The following is a 25,909-nucleotide window of genomic DNA, read 5'->3' as shown; positions in this document are numbered from 1 at the left end:
GATTACAGCACATTGATCTTCAATTGTCTCACAATCTGAAATTCAATCATTTTGTACAACTAGATCAGTGCTGGTATAAATCAGATCTACCTCATGTCCAAGTTTATATGGAATGCAGGTCCACATAAATATTTGAAAGAAAAAAAATCTGAAGGTTTTTTTTATATTAGGCACCTGGATCAGAGCATTACAACCTGGATCAGAGCATTACAACAAAACAAAAGAGTCAGGAGCAGGTGTAGACTATATGGCCTGTTGAACCTGCTTTACCATTCAATATCATCATAGCTGATCCTGGGCTTCAGCTCCACATCCTCAGTAGGAAGAGAGAAAGACAGACTTGCATTTATTTGCATTGCACCTTTCGTGATCTCAGGATGTCCAAAACAACTCTACAACTAATTAGTTACTTTTTTTTTTGAGTGTCATCGTTGTTACGGACAGGAAAGGCAAATTCTTGTCACAAACTGTCCATAAGCAGAAGGTGTTTTTGAATTATTTTTGAAGTAGGCTGTGGCATGTTTTCCCAAACCCTCAATTTGTGAGATCCAATTTACGAATAACTCACAGCAAGCTCACATTAGGATTGACTCAGTTCGCAATGTCTCACTCCAGTACACGTGCATGCGGCATGCACATGCGCACAATAAGGGTGTGGGGTGGGGGATAGAGAAAGTTTTACAGCTATGGACACTAACAGTAAAAGAACCACAGATGAATATTAGTTTATGTGAACATCAGAGTCCAGTGAGGACTCTTTCACAAAGGAGTTAGAGTTCAGCTGGCTGAAGACCGGAGTTGTAGAGTTCTCTTTACAGTTGTTGCTGATACCATAAGATGAAGTTGGCACACAGAGACTGGGTCAGTTCTGCAAAGGATGGTAGGATATTTTCCAGCAGTGATAGACATTGAGGAGCAGGCTGTTGTTCAGCCTGGAGATCTGCTTCTTGGTGTTCACTGGTTTCGATGTTAAAGAGCAGACTAATGGTTTTTCAGGCCTCTCCACTATTAAGGACAAAGCAGTCTGCTTGATCAGCACCCCATCCACCAACTTAAACATTCACCTCTTCATCTTGTGGGGTGAAATCTCACTGAGGAGTCAGGGGTTTCGCCTGCTGGCTGGAGAGCTGGCGAGACTCCAGTGCTGTCTCTTTTTGGGAAGACCCACCGGCCAATACGCCAATCAGGCAGCAGCAGGCCTTCTCCTGGAATCAAGACCCAGGGCAGAAGTCTTACCTTAAATTCCCTGTTCTAAGTTCACCACGAGCGAGAGCACAAGATTCTGGTTGTAGTTTCTTCTAGTCTTAGTCAGCCTGCTAGTGGCAGTCATACAGTTAGTTAATTAGATGGCTAGTTAGAACTGGTTCCCTTGCCAGCAGGGCCTGACTCAGATCTTTAGAATTTCAGGTTTTTGCTCACTGACAAGAGTAAATAGCATGGAGACAGAGTACTGCTAAACAGAGTACAGAACCCAGGAATTTGGTGAGTGAGGGAGTTTGGTGCAGTGAACGAAAGAGTCTTTTACAGAACAAGGAGTGGTCTGAGAGAGAGTGAGACCCGAGAACTGAAGTGCAGCAGCGTTAATGGGGTAAGCAGGTAAGTGATTGGTTGGTGAATTTTAGGGTTTTTAGGGTTCTATTTTTCTCTAAATTGGGACAATAGTACTGGGGAGATATTAATATTGCATTATATTTATCACCTATTGGCAGTAAGTGTCTGCAGCTCAAAGAACTTTGGCTTTGCATCGGTGAGCTTTGGACACTGCGATGAATCAGGGAAAAGTTACCTGGACATTCTGTTCCAGGAGGCAGTCACACAAGTTGGGTTAGGTGCCTCTGATTTGGTCCGTGGTCAGGGACAGTGGCGGGGGTTGAGCGGGTGGGGGTGGGATGCTTCATATGAGGGTGAATTTAGAAAGTTAATGATAAAGGATAAGATGCTAGTGCAGGGTGGCAATGCAGGTAATGATAAGCAGAGTACAAGAGGAAGGAACAGAGCATACAAACATTAAAGTGCACCAGCAAATAAGGTCAGAGTAGGAAAAATGGTTAAAAGGTAGAATAAAGACCCCTTATCAGAATTCCTGCAGCATTCCTAACAAGATAGATAAATTGATAGCTTAACTTGAAATAAAAGGACATGACATGACAACCTTTACAGGAGGTGTGGCTGCAAGATGATGAAGACAAAGAACGGAATATTCATGGGTATTTAACATTTCAGGAGAGGAAAGAGGGACATGGAGATGGGATAGCTCTGTTAATAAAAGATGAAATCACTACAGTTGCGAGGAATGATCCTGGCTCAGATAATCAAGATGTATAATCAGTTTGTGTGGAGATAAGAAATAGCAAGAGGAGGAAGTCGCTGTTAATAGTTTATATGTTCCCCCCTCTTAACAGTAGTTACATTGTAGGACAGAGAATAAAATCAAGAAATAATGTGGCTTGTAAGAAAAGAACCACAAGCAGTCCATGTCCAAATGCAAAAGACCTGGACAATATCCAAGCTTGGGCTGATAAGTGGCAAGTAACACTTGTGCCACACAAGTGTCAAACAATGACCATCTCCAATAAGAGAGAATCTAATCATCGCCCCATGACATTCAATGGCAGCATGATCACTGAATTCTCCATCATTATCCTGGGGGTTAACATTGACCAGAAACTGAACTGGACTAGCCATATAAATACTGTGGGTACATGAGCAGGTCAGAGGCTAGGAATCCTGCGACGAGTAACTCACCTCCTGACTGTCCACCATCTATCTACAAGGAACAAGTCAGGAGTGTGATGGAATACTCCCCACATCCCAAAAATGAAAAAATTGTGGATGATTTTAATCTTCATACAGATTGGACAAATCAAATTAACAAAGGTGGCCTTGATGATGGGTTCATAGAGTTTCTTAGAACAAAAGGTTCTGGAAGCAAACCAGAGAACATGCTATGTTAGACAACCTTTACAGTGGTGTGGCTGGCTGCAAGGTGAAGAAGGCAACATTGGATGCAGAATCGGTGACCACTTTGCGGAACATCTTCGGTCTGTTCGCAAGCATGACCCAGACCTCCCTGTCGCTTGCCATTTCAATACACCACCCTGCTCCCATGTCCATATGTCCGTCCTTGGCCTGCTGCAATGTTCCAGTGAAGCTCAACGCAAACTGGAGGAACAGCATCTCATCTTCAGACTACACACTTTACAGCCTTCCGGACTTAACATCGAGTTCAACAACTTCAGATCATGAACTCTCTCCTCCATCCCCACCCCCTTTCCGATCACCCTTTCCCAATAATTTATAATTTTTAAATATATTTTCCTAACTATTTCCATTATTTTTAAATGTTATTTCCATCCATTGTTTTATCTCTACCTTTTAGCCCATTTTGATCCTTTACCCCCACTCCATGACCCCCTAGGGCTCTCCGTACCTTGCTCGTCCTACTTAATGTCACCTATTAGCACATTTCTTAACTAATATCACCACCGTCAACACCTCTTTGTCCTTTTGTCTATGACATCTTTTGACAATCTCTACCTATCACTGGCCCTCTATCCAGCTCTATTAAACCAGCTTATACTTCACCTCTCTTCTATTTTTCCTTAGCGCTGTTGAAGAGTCATATGGACTCGAAACGTTAACTGTGTTCCTCTCCGCAGATGCTGTCAGACCTGCTGAGTTTTTCCAGGTATTTTTATTTTTGTTTTGCAGTAGATCTATGTATTTGGATTTCCAAAAGACATTCAACAAGGTGCCACACAAGATAAGAGCTCATGGTTATGGGGCAATATGTTGGCATGAATAGAGGACTGGGCAGCTAACAGGAAAAAGAGTGGGAATAAACAGGTTATCTTCTGGTTGGCAAACTATAATTAGCTGAGGTGCCACAGGGATCATTGCTGGGGCCTCAATCAACTAGAATCCATATTAATGACTTAGGTGAGCGGAGTGTATTGTAGCCAAATTTATTGATGATACAACAACAGATTGGAAAGCACAGCCTGCAAAAGAATGTTGGTGAAGTGTTTGGGTATAAATTTAGTAGATAGTGCATAATGTAGGAAATGTGAGGCTGTTTCCCCTTGTGGGAGTGTCTAGGACCAGAGGGCATAATCTCAGAGCAAGGGGTTGCCCATTTAGGACAGAGAAGAGGAGGAATTTCTTCTCTCACAGAGGGTAGTCAACCTGTGGAATTCTTTACCGCAGAGGACTGTCGAGAATGGGTTGTTATGTATATTCAAGGCTGAGATAGACAGACTTTTAATCAGTAAGGGAATCAAGGGTTATAGGGATAACGCAGGAAAGTGGAGTTGAGGATTATCAGATCAGCCATGATCTCATTGAATGGCAGAGCAGACTACTGGGCTGAATGGCCTACTTCTGCTCCTATGTCTTATGGTCTTAAGGTGATGGCAGGGTGGCATACAGTCGGGAGGGAGTTGCCCTGGGAATCCTCAACATTGACTCCAGACCCCATGAAGTCTCATGGCATCAGGTCAACCATGGGCAAGGAAACCTCCTGCAGATCACCATGCACCGCACCCCCTTCCCCATCAGCTGATGAATCAGTATTCCTCCATGTTGAGCACCACTTAGAAGAAACACTGAAGGTGGGAAGGGCTCAGAATGTACTCTGGGTGGGGAACTTCAATGTCTATCACCACGAGTGGCTCGGTAGCACCACCACAGGCTGAGCTGGCCGAGTCCTAAAGGACACAGCTGCGAGACTGGGCCTGCAGCAGATGGTGAGGGAACCAACAAGAGGGGAAAACATACTTGACCTCATTCTCACTAATCTGCCTGTCGCAGATGCCTTTATCCATGACAGTACCTGCAGGAGCAACCTTGTGGAGATGAAGTCCTGATTTCACATTGAGGATACCCTCCATCGTGTTCCGGTACTACCATTGTGCTAAATGAACAGATCTAGCAACTGAAGACCAGGCATCCATGAGGCGCTGTGGGCCATCAGTAGTAGTACTCAACCACAATCTGTAACTTCATGGCCCAGCATATCCTCCATTCTACATTACCACCAAGCCAGGGGATCAACCCTGGTTCAATGGAGTGCAGGAGGGTAAGCCAGGAGCAGCACCAGGCATACCTAAAAATTTGAGGTATCAACCTGGTGAAGCTACAACACAGGACTACTTAGGTGCCGAACAGCATAAGCAGCAAGTGATAGAGCTAAGTGATTCCATAACCAACGGATCAGGTCTAAGATCTCTAGTCCTGCCACATCCAGTCATGAATGGTGGTGAACAATTAAACAACTCACTCAAGGAGGCAGCTCCACAAATATCCCCAAACTCAATGACGGAGGAGCTCAGCACCTCAGTACAAAAGATAAGGCTGAATGATTTGCAACAATCTTCAGCCATGAAGTTTTTTTTTATTCATTCATGGGATGTGGGTGTCGCTGGCTAGACCAGCATTTATTGCCCATCCCTAATTGCCCTTGTTTCAATGTGTCAACCATATTACTGTGGGTCTGGAGTCACAAGGCGGCCAGATCAGGTAAGGATGGCAGATTTCCTTCCCTAAAGGACATTACTGAACCAGATGGGTTTTTATGACAATTGACAATGGTTTCGTGGTCATCAGATTTTAAATTCCAGATTTTTGATTCAAATTTCACCATCTGCTGTGGTGGGATTCAAATCCAGGGTCCCAGAGCATTACCATGGGTCTCTGGAATACTAGCCCAGGGATAATACCACTACGCCATCGCCTCCTCAGAGTGGATGATCCATCTTGGCCTCCTCCAAAAATCCTCAGCATCACAAATGCCAGTCTTGAGCCAATTTGCTTCACTCCACATCATATCAAGAAACTGCTGAAAGCACTAGATACTGCAAAGACTACGGGCCCTGACAATATTCCGCCAATAATAACGAAGGCTTGTGCTGCAGAATTTGCTGCACACTTAGCCAAGCTGTTCCAGTACAGCTACAACACTGGCATCTACCCAGCAATATGGAAAATTGCCCAGCTATGTCCTGTACACAAAAGCAGGACAAATCCAAACCGGCCAATTATTGCCCCATTAGCCTACTCTTGATCATCAGTAAAGTGATGGAAGGGGTCATCAGCAATGTAATCAAGCAGTGCTTGCTTAGCAATAACCTGCTCACTGACGCTCAGTTTGTGTTCCACCTGTGTCACTCAGCTTCTGACCTCATTGCAGTCTTGGTTCAAGCATGGACAGAAGAGCTGAACTCCAGAGGGGAGATGAGAATGACTGCCTTTGACTTAAAGGAGCCCATGGGAACTGGGGGGGTAAAACACTCTGCTGGCTGAAGGTCAGTCATCTCAGTTCCAGGAGTTCCTCAGGGTAGTGTCCTAGGCCCAACCATCTTCAGCTGCTTCATCAACGACCTTCCCTCCATCATGAGGTCAGAAGTGGAAATGTTTGCTGATGATTCCAAAATGTTCAGCACCATTTTCAACTCCTCAGATACTGAAGCAGTCCATGTCCAAATGCAGCAAGACCTGGACAATATCCAGGCTTGAGCTGACAAGTGGCAAGTAACATTAGTGCTGCACAAGTGCCAGGCTATGGTCACCTCCAACAAGAGAGAATCTAACCATCGCCCTTTGACATTCGAAGGCATTACCATCACTGAACACCCCCAACTATCAACATCCTGGGGATTACCATTGACCAGAAACTGAACTGGACTAGGCGTATGAATATTGTGGCTGCAAGAGCAGGTCAGAGACTAAGAATCCTGCAGCAAGTAACTCATCTCCTGACTAGCCAAAGCCTGTCCATCATCCACAAGGTACAAGTCAGGAGTGTGATGGCATACCCTCCACTTGCCTGGATGAGTGCAGCTCCAACACTCAAGAAGCTTGACATCATCCAAGACAAAGCAGCCCACTTGATTTGGCACCTCTTCCATAAACATTCACTCCCTCCACCACAGTGGCAGCAGTGTGTTCTATCTACAAGATGCAGTGCAGGAACTCAAAGGCTCCTTAGGCAACACCTTCCAAACCCACAACTGCTACCATCTAGCAGGACAAGGGCAGCAGATAGATGGGAAAACCAACTGCAAGTTCCCCTCCAAGCCATTCACCATCCGGACTTGGAATATATTGCCGTTCCTTCGCTGTCAAAATCCTGGAACTCCCTCCCCAGCAACACTGTGGGTGTACCTACACCACAGGGAGTGCAGCAGTTCAAGGCAGCAGCTCACCATCACCTTCTCAAGGGCAATTAGTGATGGGCAATAATTGCTGGCCTAACCAGGTACACCCACATCCCGTAGACCATTTGGTCCCTTGAGCATGTTCTGCCATTCACTCAGATCATGGCTGATGATCTTGTTTCGAATTCCACATTCCCATCTACCCCTGATAGCCTTTGATTCCCTTGCCTAACAAGAATCTATCGACAGCTGCCTTAAAACAGAAATAGGTCCTTCCTATCTACTCTATCATAATTTTATGCAGCTAAATTAATTTTCCCATCAGCTTCCTCTGGTCCAAAAAAAAAAAATCAGCTAAAATTCTCCATTCCTGGCAACATCCTCAAATCCTTAACAAAAACAGAATTACCAGGAAAAACTCAGCAGGTCTGGCAGCACTGGCGGAGAAGAATAGAGTTGACGTTTCGAGTCCTTATGACCCTTCAACAGAACTTACCTGTAAAATTCAACTCTTTTCTTCTCCGCCGATGCTGCCAGACCTGCTGAGTTTTTCCAAGTAATTCTGTTTTTGTTTTGGATTTCCAGCATCCGCAGTTTTTTGTTTTTATCCTCAAATCCTTTCTTTACTCTCTCAAATGCAATCACATCCTTTCTGTAATGTGGTGACCAGAAATGTATGCAGCACCCTAATTGCAGTGTAACAGTTCCAGCATACCATCCTTACTCTAACACCTATGCTTCAACTAATAAAGGACATTATGCCTGCCCTCATAACCACCTTATTTACATGCCCTACTACCTTCAGGAATCTGTGGACATGCACTCCAAGGTCCCACTGTGTCTCGACATTTTAGAATCCTTCCAAGTATTGCTTGCTCCACCCAAAAGCATTATCAACTCACACCTGGGCTGAATGCCATTTGCCACTTTTCTGCCTACCTGTCCAGTCCATTAGTGCAGTCTACAGTTTTCATCTTCACTATCAACCACACATACATTTTTCTTATCACCTGCAAACTTCTTAATCATGCTTACTACATTTAAGTCTCAAGCATTGGTAGAAACCATGAACTGCAAGGGACCCAGCACTGAGCTCTGTGGAACCCCACCAGAAACGGCCTCCCAGACACAAAAACAGCCGTCGAGCATTACCATTTGCTCTGTGCCACTAAATCAATTTTGGATCCAATTTGCTGCTTGCTTTTGGATACTAAGGGCTTTTAAATTTTCTGACCATTCGGCCACATGGGACCTTGTCAAAAGCCTAAAATTCACATAGACTGCAAGCACATTATCCTTATTGACTCTCCTTGTTACCAATTCACAATCAAGTCAGTCAGGTCCAACCTTCCCATAACAAATTTATGCTGTTAATGATTGTGTGTTTTTAAAAACTGATTACTTACACTGTTTGAATTTTTTTTTCCAATAAATTGCCTGAGGTCAGGATGAAAGACCTTCAATTATTCAAGCTATCGATTCCTCCCTTTTTAAATAATGATATGCAAACAATCCTCCTATAGCCTTATAGCTAGAAAGAATTGGAAAATAATGACCATCGCCTTTGCTGTTTTTTTCCTTGCTTCTCTTAACAATCTGGTATTTATTCCATCTGGTCCAGATGATTTATCCACTTTCAAGGATGCCAAAGATCAAAATCTTTCATCCCATCCAAAATTTCACACACTTCCAAGAAAATGGCCCAGTTTTTCGCCACACCCCTAGAAATGGAAGAAAGCTTCTAAGTCATGCCCTGAACCCAGCATTTCTCATTTTCGCAGGCATGGAACTGGAGTCAGTCCAGGGATTGCGCATGCACAATTCATAGAGACAGCTGATTATTTTGGAAGGCCAGGAGTATGGAATCCAGGCAGTGTAGATTAGGACAAGTAAGAGGAGGTCTGAACTTGATGGATTTGTTTGAATAGCCAGGGTATCCTTTGGGAGAGGTGTTTAGGAATATAGTATGCTCCTATCCCTTTGGATAGGTTCCCCGAACACCTTTGGGAGAGGCAAGGCATCCTATGAGATTGTTAAAAATGAACATAATTGTGTACTTTTTATGCATAAGCTCACTGGAACTGTCAAAGCTGTCAAAGAGCTGTCCAGCTGTCAAGGTGGGGTAGTGGTATTGTCACTGGACGAATAATTCAAAGACTCAGGGTAATGCTCTGGGGACCAAGGTTCAAATCCCACCATGACAGTGAAATGTGATTTCAATTAAAAAAATGGAGGTTAAAAGCCTAATAACGACCATGAAACCATTGTCAATCAAGCGGGCTGCTTTGTCCAGCTTCTTCAGTGTTGTGGGAGCTACACTCATCCAGGCAAGTGGAGAGTATTCCATCACAGTCCTGACTTGTACCTTGTAGATGGTGGACAGGCTTTGGTTGGGATGGGATGGGGTGGTCAGGAAGTGAGTTACTCGCTGCAGGATTCCTACCTCTGACCTGCTCTTGTAGCCACAGTTCAGTGTCTGGTCAATGGTAACCCCCCAGGATGTTGACAGTCGGGGATGGTAATGCCATCGAATGTCATGGGGCGATGGTTAGATTCTCTCTTTGCGTAGTACTTGCGTGGCATGACTCTTACTTGCCACTTTTCAATCCTGGATATTGTCTAGGTCTTGCTGTATTTGAACATGGGGCTTCTGTATCTGGGTCGTCGCATATGCAACCATCAATGAGCACCCCTTTTTCTGATTTTATGATAGAAGGAAGGTCATTGATGATGCTGCTGAAGATGGTTGGGCCTAGGACACCACCCTGAGGAACTCCTGCAATGATATACTCGAACTGATATGATTGACCTCCAATAACCAAAACCACCTTGCTTTGTGCTCGGTATGACTCTAACCAGCAGAAAGGTTTCCCCCATTCCTCACTGTCTCCATGTTTGCTAGGGCTCCTTGATGCCATACTCAATCAAGTGTCTTGATGTCAAGGCAGTAACTCTGACCTCACCTCGGGAGTTCAGCTCTTCAGTCCGTGTTTGAGATCAAGGCTGTAATGAGGTCAGGAGCAGAGTGGCCTGGCAGAACCCAAACTGAGTGTCAGTGAGCAGGTTATTGCTAAACAATGCTGCTAGATAGCACTGTTTATGACCCCTTCCATCACTTTATTGACGATTGAGAGTAGACAGATGGGACAGTAATTGGCTGGGTTGAATTTGTCCTGTTTTGTGTACACAGAACATACCTTGGGCAATTTTCCACAATACCAGGTGGATGCCAGTGTTGTAAGCTGTACTGGAAAAGCTTGGCGAGGGGCACAGCAACTTTTTGAACAGAAGTTTTCAGTGCTATTGCCAGAATATCGTCAGGGCCCATAGCCTTTGCAGTATCCACTGGCTTCAGCTGTGGATTATACAAACCCAAACTCTACAGGACTACTTCAGCTGAGCGCAGAGTTCAAACAGACATAATTTTCGCTGCAGTAAGGGCCTTACCCCAATGTGGGAGTTGCGAATCATTAGCGAAGTTGTAAATGCTCATGAAGCTCTTTGAAAACTGAAAAAAAAAACTGCTTGCCTTTATCTGAGAGATGAAATAAAATCTGTTATATCAGGTTCAATAACTGTTTGTTGACATTACCCTAATTGCTATTGTGACAGCATCATTCACAGAATCTCAGTGCAGAAGAGACCCTTCGGCCCATCGACACGAGAAGCACCTGACCTACTTTCTAATTCCATTTACCAGCACTTGGCCCATAGCCTTGAATGTTATGATATGCCAAGTGCTCATCCAGGTACTTTTTAAAGGATGTGAGGCAACCCTCCTCCACTACCCTCTCAGGCAGCGCATTCCAGACCGTCACCACCCTCTGGGTAAAAAGGTTTTCCTCACATCCCACCGAAACTTCCTGCCTCACACCTTGAACTTATGCCCCCTTGTGACTGACCCTTCAACTAAGGGGAACAGCTGCTCCCTATCCACGCCCCTCATAATCTTGTACACCTCGATCAGGTCGCCCCTCAGTCTTCTCTGCTCCAACGAAAACAACCCAAGTCTATCCAACCTCTCTTCATAACTTAAATGTTTCATCCCAGGCAACATTCTGGTGAATCTCCTCTGCACCCCCTCCAATGCAATCACATCCTTCCTATAATGTGGCGACCAGAATTGCACACACTACTCCAGCTGTGGCCTTGCTAAGGTTCTACACAACTCCAACATGATCTCCCTACTTTTGTAATCTATGCCTTGAACGATAAAGACAAGTGTCCCATATGCCTTTTTCACCACCCCATTAACATGCCTCTCTGCCTTCAGAGATCTATGGACACACACGCCAAGGTCCCTTTTGTTCCTCAGAACTTCTTGGTGTCATGCCATTTATTGAATACTTCCTTGTCAAGTTACTCCTTCCAAAGTGTATTACCTCACACTTTTTAGGGTTAAATTCCATCTGTCACTTATCTGCCCATTTGACCATCCTGTCTATAACTTCCTGTAGCCCAAGACACTCAGCCTCACTGTTATCTTTGTGTCATCCGCAAATTAATCCTAACCCCCACATGGTCATCTATGTTGTTTATATAAATGACGCATAATAGGGGACCCAGCACAGATCCCTGTGGTACGCCACTGTTAATGCTTGACTTCATTCCACAACTGACTTTTAAATCCAATCTAATTGACAGCTCAATGGGGTTATTAAAGATTAGCTCTCTTTGATTGGGAGCTGTGAATACAACTACTTTGTAATAAATATTCAGAACTTTATTTTATTTAATCTCAGTATGGCTCCTCAGGAATGCCCATGGTGGATTCTGAGTGAGTTGGTATGGAAGGTGTGGTGGGTGCGGGATTGCAGGTCACAAGCTGGCATTGGTTAGCACCAAGTTGGCATAGGGGCTTTAATTAGGTGCCATAGTGAAGGTTGGTGGGTCATGAGTTGGCACAATTGGCACTAGGTTGGCATGGGGCTAAATGGAGCCAAGGGGGTAGGTGGGGGTAGGTTGACATGAGTTGGCATGTAATAGGCATGGCAGTGGTTAAAGTGGTAGAGGGGTGAGGGCTAGAGATCTTAATGTTTGTGAAAAAATTGGGAGAAAAGTGGCAGGGAACCAAGGCAGAAATTTTAAACAGTCTGCCCCGACATTCAGCAGCTCATGGCTGCCTCTAATCTACATCTGGGCACTGCAGGCCCAACTCCATGCAGCACCCCCCTGCCACTGCCTGGAATGAAGATTCTGCCACATGGGGCACTTTTTCCAGAGGCAGCTACAGCAAGCTAGCAATTTCACAGCTCGGCACACCCACCTCGGGAGCAAAAACACCAAGGCTAATGCCTCCGGGCAGAATTTTGCCCTTCATGTGCGGGATCAGCAGGGGTGGTCGGGAAGCTGATCGCCACCCATGATCGGTAGTGCTCTGCGATTTTACACAGGTGAGCCAATTAAGGCCCGCATAGCATGATATGTTAGTGGCAGCGCTGAGCGTGGCCTGTGCGAAGTGGAAAGGTGGGGGGCGGTGGAAAGAGTATGAGCAGGCCTTGTGCGCCAGGGAGCACTGAATAATCTCCCTGGGGCACTGAGCTGCCTCAGGGAAATAAAGAATTTTCAAAAACCATAACGAAGAGCAGAAAAATAAAACTAAACATGTCCCCTCATGTGAGTGTCATATCAGGAGGGACATGTTTTTAAAGTTTTTATTTTATTTGTATTTGCTTTTGAAAACCTCATCCTGCCCATGGATGAGGTTTCCCAAAAAAAAAATGCAACGGCCGCTTGGCCTTTTTGCCTGCCCGCCAGCCTTTAGGTTGGATGGGCAGTGAAAAACTGAAGTCAATTGTTAACTTAATGGCCTTAATAGGCATTTTAATTGTTGGCAGGTGCGCTGCCGGCTCCGGCGCATGCCCGCCAGCCAACTATTGCGCGACTGCTCATTGATGTCTGCACGCTCAGCTGACGTCATCGAGCATTATTTCACGCTTGGTCAGGTCAGGCACATGCCCACACGCCGAGCTAAAAATTCTGCCCTCTATTTCTGTAGCCTAAGATCCCATATGCAAATTTAAACACAAACATATCAATTCGAAATCATTTGGCCCCTCGAACTTGTTCAACCATTTGGCAAGACCATGGTCTCAACTCCACTTACTTACCTATCCCCTATATCCTTTGACTCCCTTGTCAACCAAGAACCCATAATTCATTGTTAAAAATATTAAATGACCCTGCCTCCACTGCCCTCTAGGAAAGACCACAGGCCCTCAAAGAAAAATTTCTCATCTGAGTCTTAAATTGGAGACCCTTTATTTTTAAGTCTTAGTTCTAGTTTCTCCCACATTGCCTCAGCATCCACCCTCTCAATTCCTCTCAGGGTCATATATCTTTCAATAAGGTCGCCTCTCATTTTTCTGAACTCCAAAGGATACAGGCCCAACCTTTCTCCATAACCTTTAAGATCCTGAGGGGTGCCTTGGCAGGGTGGATGTGGAGAGGATGTTTCCTCTTGTGGGAGAATCCAGAACCAGTTTAAACTTGTTTAAAAATAAGGGGTCGCTCATTTAGGCAGATGAGTAGAAATTTTTTGAGAGTTTTGAATCTATGAAACTCCCTCAAAAGGCAGTGGAAGCAGAGTCTTTGAATATATTTCAGGAAGAACTAGATAGATTATTGGTTAACAAGGGGATGAGGGGCTATCTGGGGTAGGCAGGAATGTGGGTTGAGGTTACATTCAGATCAGCTCTGATCTTATTGAATGGGTGGAGCAGGCTTGAGGGGCCAAGTGGCCTATTCCTACTCTTAATTCGTATGTTCTTATCAACGCCCTATACATTTGTAGCAAGACTTTCCTACTTGCAATAAACCAAAATATTCCATTTGCCTGCTGAATCACTTTCAGTACCTGCATACTAATCTTGTGATTCAAGTATTTTTATATTATATGTATAATATTCATTCACATTTCTTATATGGTGAGACATTGGGAAGTGTTGATGTCCAAAGGGACCTGGGCCTCTTTGTTCGTAAGCCAGTGAAAGATAACCTCCCAGTGCAGCAAGCAAATCAAAAGGCAATGATATGCTGGTCCGACGATTTATATACAGAGTTAAGAAGTCTTGCTGCAATTGTATGCAGCCTTGGTGAGATCACGTTTGGAGGATTGCATACAGTTTTGGTTTCCTAACCTAAGAAGCAATATAGTTACCATAGGGGCAGTGCAAAGGTTTACCAGACTGATTCCTGGGCTTGTGGGATTGTCCTAGGAGAAGAGATTGGCCCTACATTCTCTAGAGTTCGAAGAACGAGAGGTATCCTCACTAAAGCATGCACAATTCAACCAGAGCTCGACAGGATAGTTGCAGGAAGGATGTTTCCCCAGGCTGGGGGGGGTGGTCGAGAACCAGGGGGCAGAGTCTCTGAATAAGAGGTAGGCCATTAAGGACTGAGCTGAGGAGGAATTTCTTTACTCAGGATGGTGAATCTTTGGAATTCTGTACCCCAGAGGGCTGTGAAGGTTCAATCATCTAGTATATTCAAGACAAAGATTGATTGATAGCTTAAATTTCTAGAAATCTAAGGATATGGGGATAATGGTATTGAAATAAAAGATCTGTGTTACAGTGCGCAGTTATGATTTTAGAAAGGTATTCTTATATGTTATATTTTTTTGAAACAGAGGGCGGAATCATCCCAGATTTACACAAAGTGTGATAGCGGGCGGGAAAAAAGTTCTTTTACCAATGGCAGGTTTTCGTCTCCCATTAATTATGCAGCCACAGGAAACACACCATCTCACTAGTGGGCAGCCTCCGATTTGGCCGTCACGATATTACTTCGCTGCTTCCTCCTGCAGGGTGCCATATTTGAACTGCAGCTGCATGCATACTTCTCAATGCTTGCAGCCCAGGAGAACACCAGTGAAGACATGCCCCAAAAGCCAAGAGTACAGCCCCCCAAATTAGTAACACAACCCTGGGATGCCCTCTGGATACTGTGGAGGCCTGCTGCGACGTCTTCTACCCCCACTCAGGCTGCAGGAGGCCCATCAGTGTCACTGCACCGGCTTGAGAGGCAGTGGCAGAGGTGATCAGTGCCAATGCCACACAAGGTCTGACATCCAGTACAGAAAACTGATGAATGCTCTCATCTGGGCTGCCAGGATAAGGCAACTATCTTATCACTCTAAACTTTCACATTCACTGGCATCTCACTCACTCTGCCAGCTCAAGGGACATCACCACTCACTCTCATGCACACCCTCACATCACCATTTGGCCTCCTCTCTCTGGAGACTTGCCTCCTCAGCCCTCACCATCTTGAGGCCACTTACAGAGATCAACATGTGCCACCACACACACCCTTGTCTGGTAGGTAAAGATCTAACCATGAGTCCCCCCTAACAGTGATGTTTTGCCACCTGCAAAGCCTGGTGCTGATTACCGCGAGTGCTGCCTGAATCAAGGTAGGCAAACAAACCTCGAAGTCCCGAGTGCAAGGCAGCTTACCAGGTGCATGTCACTTATGTACAATTGTGAAACATGTCAGTGTGGGTGCTCGGAAGATCCAATGGGATGCTAAAGTACTGAAATTAGTTTCTTGACACATGGCAGTGGGAAACACGGCCCGCCACTGACAGTGTAAAACCGATTTTTGGCCTTCTTGCCATTTTGTCACCCCCCGCACCCCCACCAGTACCATAATGTCAACATGCCCGGAGAATTCCAGTCTGAGTTTAAAAACTGTTCTCAAAGTGGCTTCAACCCATCAGACAGAATTGTGGATTTCAACCATCTTTCTGTTACCTCCTGAGAAGGCACAGATACAACCCCAGACACATTGTCTAGAAAAATAAACCATTTTGAAAATGTAATGATTGTTCAAATGAGTAAACAGAAACTAACTGACTTCACACAAAGACACTAACTGGCAAGGAGACTTTGGATTGCAAAATGGGATTACTGTTTGGCATCTCGTCCTGATCACATGATAGCATGGCCATCTTGGCTCCCTGTTAAAGGTATATGTAGTCGGAAAATTCAACCTGGTTCAAGAGATCCATCTTGAAGCTTCAACCCAGGGAGGGACATAGAAAGTTATCTAAAAACAGCTAAAGGCCTGCTGCAAAGTAACTAGGAAGATAAAAATGCCACAGCTGCAAATGGAAGTAAGGAACCTTCTTTCCTCCCTATAAAACTGATTTCACCTAAATTCACTTGTTAAAGCAACCTCTAGCAATTCAACAGTGGAAGCCTTCACAGCTGCAGATGCAACTCTGAAGCCCAACGACCTTCACTTCAGCCAACACACAACTTCAAAGCATATTGGGCATACACCAATTACAGACTGAAGTTAATTATCTTCATTTGATGCAGTAGTAACTTTACATTTTCTCAGGTGACTTCCAGAGCAATAGTGTGAAATAAACTAACCTTTCCCTTTCAACTAAAAAAGCTTTGCTGCTGGGTTGTTTTAAATTGAATTTCTCATTCCACGGGTAAGACGACACACACCCAGGTACAAATACTTGTTCATGGGTGACTGTCAAGGACGCTTTAAAAGATATTCCTCCAAACAGCAATGATCTAGGTGAGAAATGGCCTACTCTTGCTCCTATTTCCTAAGTTCCTATGTACTCTCATCTCTGTACCAGAGTTTTGCAATCTTTCCTTCTCCATTTAAATATATCACTTTTCTAGTCTTCCTGCCAAAGTGAGCAAGTTCACATTTTCCCAAATTATACTTCCTCTGGCAAATTTTTTTGTCCATTCGCTTAACCTATTCAAATCCCTTTGTTAACTCTATGCCCTCCTTGATTTACTTTCCTACCTATCTTTGTGTCATCAGCAAATTTAATCGCCATACATTCAGTCTCTTCATCCAAGTCATTGATACAGGTTATAAATAGTTGAGGCCCTAGCACTGATCCTCGTGGCACTTCACTGGTTAAAGCTTGCCAACCCAAAAATGGCCCATTTATCCCTACTTTGTTTCCAGTTTGCCAAACAAATCTCTATCCCCTACACCATGAGCTCTTATTTTGTGTAACAACCTCTGATCTGGCTCTTTATCAAATGTCTTTTGAAAATTCCAGTACATCAGAACTACAGTCTCCATGTTACATGTTATTTCCTCAAAGAAATCTAATAAATTAGAAAGACTATTTTCCCTTTCACAAAACCTTGTTGACTCGAAGTGCCCTGCTAGAACCTCCTTAATAATAAAATCTAACATTTCCCCAAAATTGCTAGATGTTAGGTTAACTGGCCTGAGGTTACCTGCTTTCTGTCTCCTTCCTTTCTTGAATAGAGGTGTTACATTTTTTTCCCCCCAATCAGAATCAAGGGAATTTTGGAAAATGAAAACCAATGCATCTATCTCCACAACCACTTCTTGTAGGGCCCTGGGATAACATCCATCTGATCCTTGAGACTTGTCAGCCTTTAGTACTAATATTCTCAGCACCCTTTTCCTGGTGATTGAAAGTTCCTTCCCTCCCTTTCACCTCTTGATTTACAAGTATTTCTGGGGTGTTACTTGCATCAACAGTGAAGACAGACAAATTATCTGTTCAATGCTTCCGCTATTGGCTTATTTCCCCATTATTAATTCTCACTAGAGGACTCTCACTCACTTCAGTTACTCTTTTCCTTTTTAAGTACTTGTAGAAAATCTTACTGTTTTGATATTTCTAGCTAGATTTCTCATATTCTAATTGCTATTTCTCATACTCCCCATTACATTGGTCATTCTTTGCTTGTTTTTAAAATTCTGTCCAACCTGTGCACCTAGCGCTAAGCTTCGCATAATACTATCTTTAACTTCCTTAGTTAGCCATGGATGGTACATTAATCTCCTACAGTCTTTTTCACTGTAATCTATTTTTGCTGAATGTATGAAATATCTCCTTAAATGTCTGCTGCTGCAATTCTACTGACCTTAACCTGTTTCCCCAGCTCATTTAATCAGCTCCATTTTCAGACCCTTTTAATTGCCTTTGGTTTAAAACACTAGTCTTAGATCCACTCTTCTCCTCCTCAAACTGAATTCAATTATGATCACTGATGCCCAAAGGCTCCTGTACTATGAGGTAATTCATTAAACCTGCCTCATTGCACAATACCTGGGCTAGAATAGCCTGCTCTCTGGTTGGCTCGAGACTCTTAAGAGGTTGTCCCAAAAATACACGATGAACTCATCTTCCTGGCTACCTTTTCCAATCTGATTCGTCCAATCTATATTTTTATTAAAATCACCCACAATTTTAACATCCATCTTACAAATCCCTATTATTTCTACCTGCACATCCCAACCTACAGCATTCTTACTATTAGGCCTATAAACTGCTCCCACAACTCACTTCTTCCCTTTGTTATTTCTTATCTCAACCCATACTGATTCTACATCTTGATCTTTCAAACCAAGGTCATCTCTCACTATTGCATCAATGTCATCCTTAATTAAGACGACAACCTCACCACCCTTTTATAGCTTCCTGTCCTCCTGAAATGTCAAGTAACCTCGAATATTAAGATCCCAGCATTGGTCACATTTCAGCCACATCTCTAACTGCCATCAGGTCATTTTTTTTTTACTGAATTCAAAGGATGTGGGCTTCACTGGCTGGGCCAACATTTATTGCCCAATCCTAGTTGCCCTTGAGAAGGCATTAATGAGCTGCCTTCTTAAACCATGTGATTTAGGTATACCCACAGTGCTGTTAGGGAGGGAATTCCAGGAGTTTGACCCAGCGACAGTGAAGGAACGGCAATATATTTCCAAGTCAGGATGATGAGTGGCTTGGAGGGATTCTTCCAGGTGGCGGTGTTCCCATGTCTCTGCTGCCCTTGTCCTTCTAGATGATAGTGGTCGTGGGTTTGGGAGGCGCTGTCTAAGGAGCCTCATACATATTTATTTCCATTTCAGCTGACAATTCATCCATTTTGTTATGAATGCTTTGGGCATTCGGGATACAGAGACTTCAGTTTTGGCTTTCAACTATTTTTGCAAACTCTGGCCTTATCAGCTGTAACACTCAAGTTTGTGCCCCTGCCCCTTCCTGCCTCTGATTGTCATTATCCTTACTGCTATTTGTTCTTTTGCCTCATCCTTTATCTTTAAATTTACCACATCTTCCCTCACATAACCCACCCCCAACTATTTAGTTTAAAGCCCTCATCACCACCCTAGTTATGCGACTTGTGAAAACACTGGTCCCAGTATGGTTCAGGCAAAGACCATGCCAATGGTACAGCTCCGACTTTCCCCAGTACTGGTGCCATGTCCCATGAACTGAAACCCATTTCTCCCACACCAATTTTTGAACTACACATTCAACTCCATAATGTTACCTGCCCTACAGCAATTTGATCATGACTAAGGTAACAATCCAGAGATCTTTTAGGTTCGGCTTTTTAATTTAGCCCCTAGCTAGTCATGCTCCCTATGCAGAACCTCTCTCCTAGTTCTACCTATGTTGTTGGTACTTACGTGAATCACAATACCTGAACCCTCCCCCTTCCACTGCAAGTTCTACTCCAGCCCAAGCAGATGTCCCAAATCCTGGCACCAGGCAAGCAACAGAGCTATCTGGACTCTCACTCTTGGCTGCAGCAAACTATATCTATCCCCCAGACTATACTATAAACTATAGTCCTATTTAATTCCCCCACTTGAATGGATTCCTGCACCAGAGTGCCATGGTCAATTCACTCATCCACCCTGCAACCCCTGATCTGATTCATACAAGCTGCAGGAACCTCCAACCTGTTGGCCAAATGAGGACTGAGGCTCCTCCACTTCTACCTTCTGAGTCCCCATACCTGCCTCACCCACAATACACCCTCCTGTCACTGACCATTAACCAAATAAAAACACACTGTTCTAGAAGGCACTCACACACCTTAGGCTAGAGAACATAGGGAACTCTCCCCCTCCCTGATGCATTGCACCGTCTGTAGTTTGGTCTCCAGTTCAAAGGCTCTAAGCCGAAGTTCTTTGAACCAGAGACACTGATCTGTTGTAGCCAGATCTGTAGTGTCAACAAACTACCACATACTGCAAACCAGCACTGCAATCTGTATTGTATTTTAATAAACTTTTTTTAAAAATTGAATGCATCTAGTCTTGCCTGTGCTTATATTCTTATTTCAATAATCTTCCAGCTGCCCCGATTGAATTTCTATAGATTGGGCAAGACAACAAGGAAATACCCACTGGCAATCACAAACCTGCTTACCTGTGATTTCAGACCTTGATTTTTATTTCCAAATGTGGACTCTGAACCCACTGACTGGATAGACAGGCCCTGCTCTCCTCGGCCCTTCTCTCCAAGCCCTCACCAATTTTCATGGCTCTGCTCTCAAGCTCTTGCCGCTTGGCCCTGCTCTCCGCTTGGCCCCACTTTCCTTGAACTCACGCTACTTTTTATAACCCTGCGGTCCTTAATCTCTCTTAGCTTGGCCCTGCTCTTTTTGAAGGTAATAGGGCCAATTTGTAGATCATTAGTACCATTGCACTGAAATACTTTAGACAGTAACGGTCCTTGTTAAAATGAATATTGTATCCCCTGAAAGCATACGGAAGAACAGCATGACTGAAATGGATGGAGGGTTGACATTATGAGGAGCAGTTATGTAAACAGGCATGTTCTCACTGGAAAAAAGGTTGAGAGGTGATAGGATAAAAGACTAGATAACGTAGGCCATGACAAGTTAATTCAATTCATCTAGAACAGTCGAACCAGAGGACATGACCTGCGCTTGAAAAGGGAAAATTCAAAACCGGATATAGAATCTTCAGGCGAGGGAGTAAAAGAGGAGGAGGCGTTGCATTATTAGTTAAGGAGTCAGTTACTGCAGTAAGGAGAGGTGATATCTTGGAGGGGGCGTTGAATGAAGCTTTGTGGATAGAGCTTAGGAATAAAAAAGGGGCAGCCACATTGTTAGGTGTTTATTATTATAGACCCCCATATAGTCAGTGGGAAATTGTGGAGCAAATATGTGCACAATTTGCAGAGGTATGTAAAAAAGAATAATTATATTAGGTGATATCAACTTTCCCAACATTAATTAGGATAGACATAGTGTTAAGGGCTTAGATGGAGTGGATTTCTTGAAATGTGAACAGGAGAACCTTTTAGGTCAACAAGGGACGGCGCAGTGCTGGACCTAATTCTGGGGAATGAAGCCGGACAGGTGGCTGAGGTGGTCGTGGGGGAACATTTTAGTGATAACGACCCACAACATGGTACAATTTAAGCTTGTTATGGACAAAGAATAGACAAGTTGCAAAAAATATTTTGGATTGGGGGAGAGCGGATTTTAGTAAAATAAGGCAGGATCTGGCCAAGGTAGGCTGGGAACAGCTACTTGTGGGGGAATCTACAGAGGAGCGGAGGGGGCGCGTTCAAAAAGGAAATTGGGAGGGTATAGCCTCAACATGTTACTCCTTCCTATCACCCTAGCAAGCCCAGAGAACCATGGATGACCAGAGATATTCAGGATACAAAGAGAAGGAAAAGAAAGGCTTTTTGCAGGTACAAGGGAAGCAAATCACTGGAGGTATTAACGGAGCTTAAGAAATCAATTAGGAGAGCAAAGAGGGGATATGAGAAAGCTCTATCTGGTAAAAGTAGAGAAAATCCCAAGATATTCTATAATTATATCAAAGGGAAGAGGATAATCAGGGAAAGATTCGGGCCCATTAGGGACCAAGGGGGCAATCTATGGATGGAGCCAGAGGACATCGGTTGAGTGGTTGAATGAATACCTCACATCCGTCTTCACCCAAGAGAATGAGGATGAAGGTATCGAACTCAGGGAGAGAAACTGCGAGGTTCTTGAGCAAATTATTATAGGGAGTGACAAGGTATTAGAGATGTTGGCAGGCTTAAAAGTGGACAAATCTCCAGGTCCAGATGATTTGTGGCCCAGACAGCTGAGGGAGGCAAGGGAGGACATCGCAGGGGTTCTGACCCAAATTTGTAATTCCTCTCTGGCCACGGGGGAGGTGCCAGACGACTGGAGAACAGTCAATGTGGTTCCGCTATTTAAGATAGGTTGTAGAGAGAAGCCAGGGAACTACAGGCCACTGAGTCTCACGTCAGTGGTAGGGAAACTACTTGGAGAAAGTTCTGAAGGAGAGTATCTACATTTGGAGAGGCAAGGTTTGATCAGGGATAGTCAGCATAGCTTTGTCAGAGGGAGGTCATGCCTAACAAATTTGATTGAATTGTTTGAGGGGGTGACCAGGTGTGTAGATGAGAGCAGTGCAGTTGATGTTGTTTATATGGATTTCAGCAAAGCCTTTGACAAGGTCCCACATGGGAGACTTATAAAGAAGGCAAATGCACATGGGATACAGGGTAATTTAATAAGGTGGATTCAAAATTGGCTTAGTTGTAGGAGACAGAGGGTGATGACAGAAGGATCCTGTAGTGACTAGAAGCCAGTGTCCAGTGGCGTACCACAGAGATCTGTGCTGGGTCCCCTATTATTCATCATTTATATAAACGACAAAGATGACTATGTGTGGGGTAGGATTAGTAAGTTTGTGGATGACACAAAGATTGACCGGGTGGTTAACAGTGAGGTTGAGTGTCTTGGGCTACAGGAAGATATAGACGAGATGGTCAAATGGGCAGATAAGTGGCAGATGGAATTTAACCCTGAAAATTGAGGTGATACACTTTGGAAGGAGTAATTTGACAAGGATGTATTCAATGAATGGCATGACACTAGGAAGTTCTGAGGAACAAAAGGGACCTTGGCGTATGTGTCCATAGATCTCTGAAGGCGAAGAGGCATGTTAGGGGTAGTGAAAAAGGCATATGGGACACTTGCCTTTATCAATCGAGGCTTGGATTACAAAAGTAGGGAGATCATGTTGGAGTTGGATAGAACCTTGATGAGGCCACAGCTGGCATACTGTGTGCAGTTCTGGTCGCCACATTATAGGAAGGATGTGATTGTACTGGAGAGGGTGCAGAGGAGATTCCCCAGGATGTTGCCTGAGTTGAAATATTTAAGTTATGAAGAGAGGTCGGATAAACTTGGGTTGTTTTCGTTGGAGCAGAGAAGACTGAGGTGCAACCTGATCGAGGTGTACAAGATTATGAGGGGCATGGACAGGGTGGATGGGGACCAGCTGTTCCACTTATTGAAGGGTCAGTCACAAGGGGACATAAGTTCAAGGTGAGGGGCAGGAGGTTTAGGGGGGATTTGAGGAAAAACTGGTGATGGTCTGGAATGTGCTGCCTGGCAGGGTGGTGGAGGCAGGCTGCCTCACATCCTTTAATAAGTACCTGGATGAGCACTTGGCACATCATAACATTTAAGGCCAAGAGCTGGTAAATGGGATTAGGTAGGTAAGGTGTTTCTCACGTGTCGATGCAGACTTGATGAGCCTAAGGGCCTCTTCTGCACTGAGATTCTGTGAAAGAGAACTGGATTATCTCTAGAGGAATAGTTTGCAGGATCATGGGGAAAAGGCAGGGGCATGGGACTAATGAAATTGCTCTTGCAGTTAGCCAGTACAGGCACAACAGTCTGAATGGCCTTCCTTTTGCATTAACCATTGTATGATTCTATAACTCTCACTGCTCTTTATGGCCCCATTCTCCTTGAACTCTCACTACTTGGTCACAAGGTCCCTCTGTCCCTTGCACATTCTTTAGAACTGTGCCAGACAGTATACATTGCTCCTCTCTATTCTTTCCACCAAAACGCACTCGTCTTGGGATTCAATTCCATCTGCCACTTTTCTATTCCTTCTATTACATTTGTCATGCTGCAGTTGATCTACCAATACCACCAAACTTAGTGTACCAATATTTACGTTTTACTTCATAATTCAATAGATAAATAATTCATATGTATATAAAATAAAGCATTGGTCCTAGCACTGAACATTGAGGGGCACCACTACCTACCATCCTCCAGTCCAAAAAACAACCATTTACCACAACTCAATTTTTTATTCTGAAGCTGACATTTATTCCATGAGCCTCAATTATGCTAACAAGCCTTTATGTGGTACTTTGTCAACTGATTCCTTAAAATCCATATAGATAACATTCACTGCATTCCCTTCATCAACATTCTCTGCTACTTCAAAAATATAAACATGTGGGTCAAACATGATCTGCCTTTTACAAATCTGGGTTGGCTCTTCTTAATCACCAGAAGCCTTCCCAATCCCTGTTTTTTTTTCTCTGGTTATTTTTCTAAAGCCTCACCCACATTGATCTTAAATTGGCCTGTGGTCAATAGGAATGTCCCTACACCCTTTCTTAAACAAAAGGTGTTACATTTGCCACTTTCCAATCCTCTGATATCTATCTGTATCCAGGGAAGATTGAAAGATTATGGCAAGCCTTTCCACTATTTCCATCCCCTTTCCAATCCTTTACAACATGGAATGCATGCCACCCAGACTAAACGACTTGTCCACTTGCAGGACAGCCAGCCTTTCCAGATGCCCTGTCTCTCAATTTTTTCTCCTTCATTACATCTACCATCTCCACTTCTACGAATATATTGTCAGCATCCTCTTCCTTAACCATCATCGACTATCTGGCCCATTCATCCACCTCCATCATTCAATAAAGTCATGGCTAATCTGATTGTGGCCTTAACTCCACTGTGAAAATAAAGCAGCTTAACGACTTCTATCTGGCCTTGCCAGATGCTATTTCCATTCACCCATGAAAGGTTGAAAAAAAAAATGTACGAAGTCAAAAATGTCCAGGAATACAATCAACTGTATTCCTCTCCGCAGATGCTGTCAGACCTGCTGAGTTTTTCCAGCTATTTTGTTTTTGTTTCAGATTTCCAGCATCCGCAGTATTTTGCTTTTATCAAAAATGTCCAGCTCAGCTTGCAATGGTTACTATCATGACACCCTTGAATTAGTCTGGTGTATAGTCAGATAATGGGCAGGAACACGCCTAGACATAAGACAATCAGATGGTGGAGTAGTGCCATGATACCCAAGGGAACACCTGAGCCAAGATGCAAAATGTGTAACAGATACATAAATAGTTTCTCTGGGAGGAGGGATCAAGAGCAAAATGCAGAAGTAGTGGTAAGGACACACCTCAGCCCCAAAAATATGAAGTTCCTACCACTAAATCCAGCACGATCAGTGTTAGAAAGAATCAGCATGTACAATCCCCCCTTAATTGCTTAGGTCATAGTCTATGTAACGCAAGTGTAGCTAAAATCATAGTTTGTAGCTACGCAAGTTGTAGCTTGTACCGTAAATTGTAGCTAAAATCTTATAAGAAATGCTCCTATCTTCAATTATCCATGGGATTTTCATGGAGATTCTTTAATCTTCACCATATATGCTGTTTCTCAGATGTTTCTGTCAAGCTGTTGATGTTGAGGTGGGAAATTGGGAAACCTTACAGAAATTCTTGCTCCAGTTTTCACATCACATTCCTACCTGGCGGTGGTCCACCGAACTTCCTTTGTCCATTTTCTTGTATCATTGTGTAGCCTGTCTGCTCCATCAAAGCAAGGAGTGCAGCTTCATTCTGGGTCACAGATCCAAGTTTATTGGAACCATTTGTCATATCCAGGCTTTCCGCTGTCATGGTCACAAAGGGTATTTTGAATCTGTATGAGAAAACAATAATAAACATGTTTTGTTTTCTTTCTTAAAATGTCCTTTATAAAGGTCTCCCACTTTTGATTTATGTATAACTTAGATGAATGTTAGTAAAATATTTATACTTCTAAGTTAAACAGAGAAGAACGTGTATGATCCTACATCTGTGAACTAAGTGGTTGATTTACAGT

General features: G+C 43.8%; 1 protein-coding gene across 1 annotated transcript in view; it reads right to left on the bottom strand.

Moving 5' to 3' along the window:
* The window catches only part of rbm46 (RNA binding motif protein 46), an 89,552-nt gene extending 63,848 nt beyond the window's left edge, over positions 1 to 25,704 (bottom strand). The window contains exon 1 of the mRNA XM_041194697.1: positions 25,554 to 25,704. Coding sequence (XP_041050631.1) covers positions 25,554 to 25,704 — 151 coding nt within the window. The remainder of the gene's footprint in view (positions 1 to 25,553) is intronic.
* Positions 25,705 to 25,909: the final 205 nt, after the last annotated feature.

The sequence above is a fragment of the Carcharodon carcharias genome, chromosome 1 (assembly GCF_017639515.1).
Source record: "Carcharodon carcharias isolate sCarCar2 chromosome 1, sCarCar2.pri, whole genome shotgun sequence".
Classification (NCBI taxonomy): domain Eukaryota; kingdom Metazoa; phylum Chordata; class Chondrichthyes; order Lamniformes; family Lamnidae; genus Carcharodon; species Carcharodon carcharias.
This window is presented reverse-complemented; position numbering and strand designations above follow the sequence as displayed.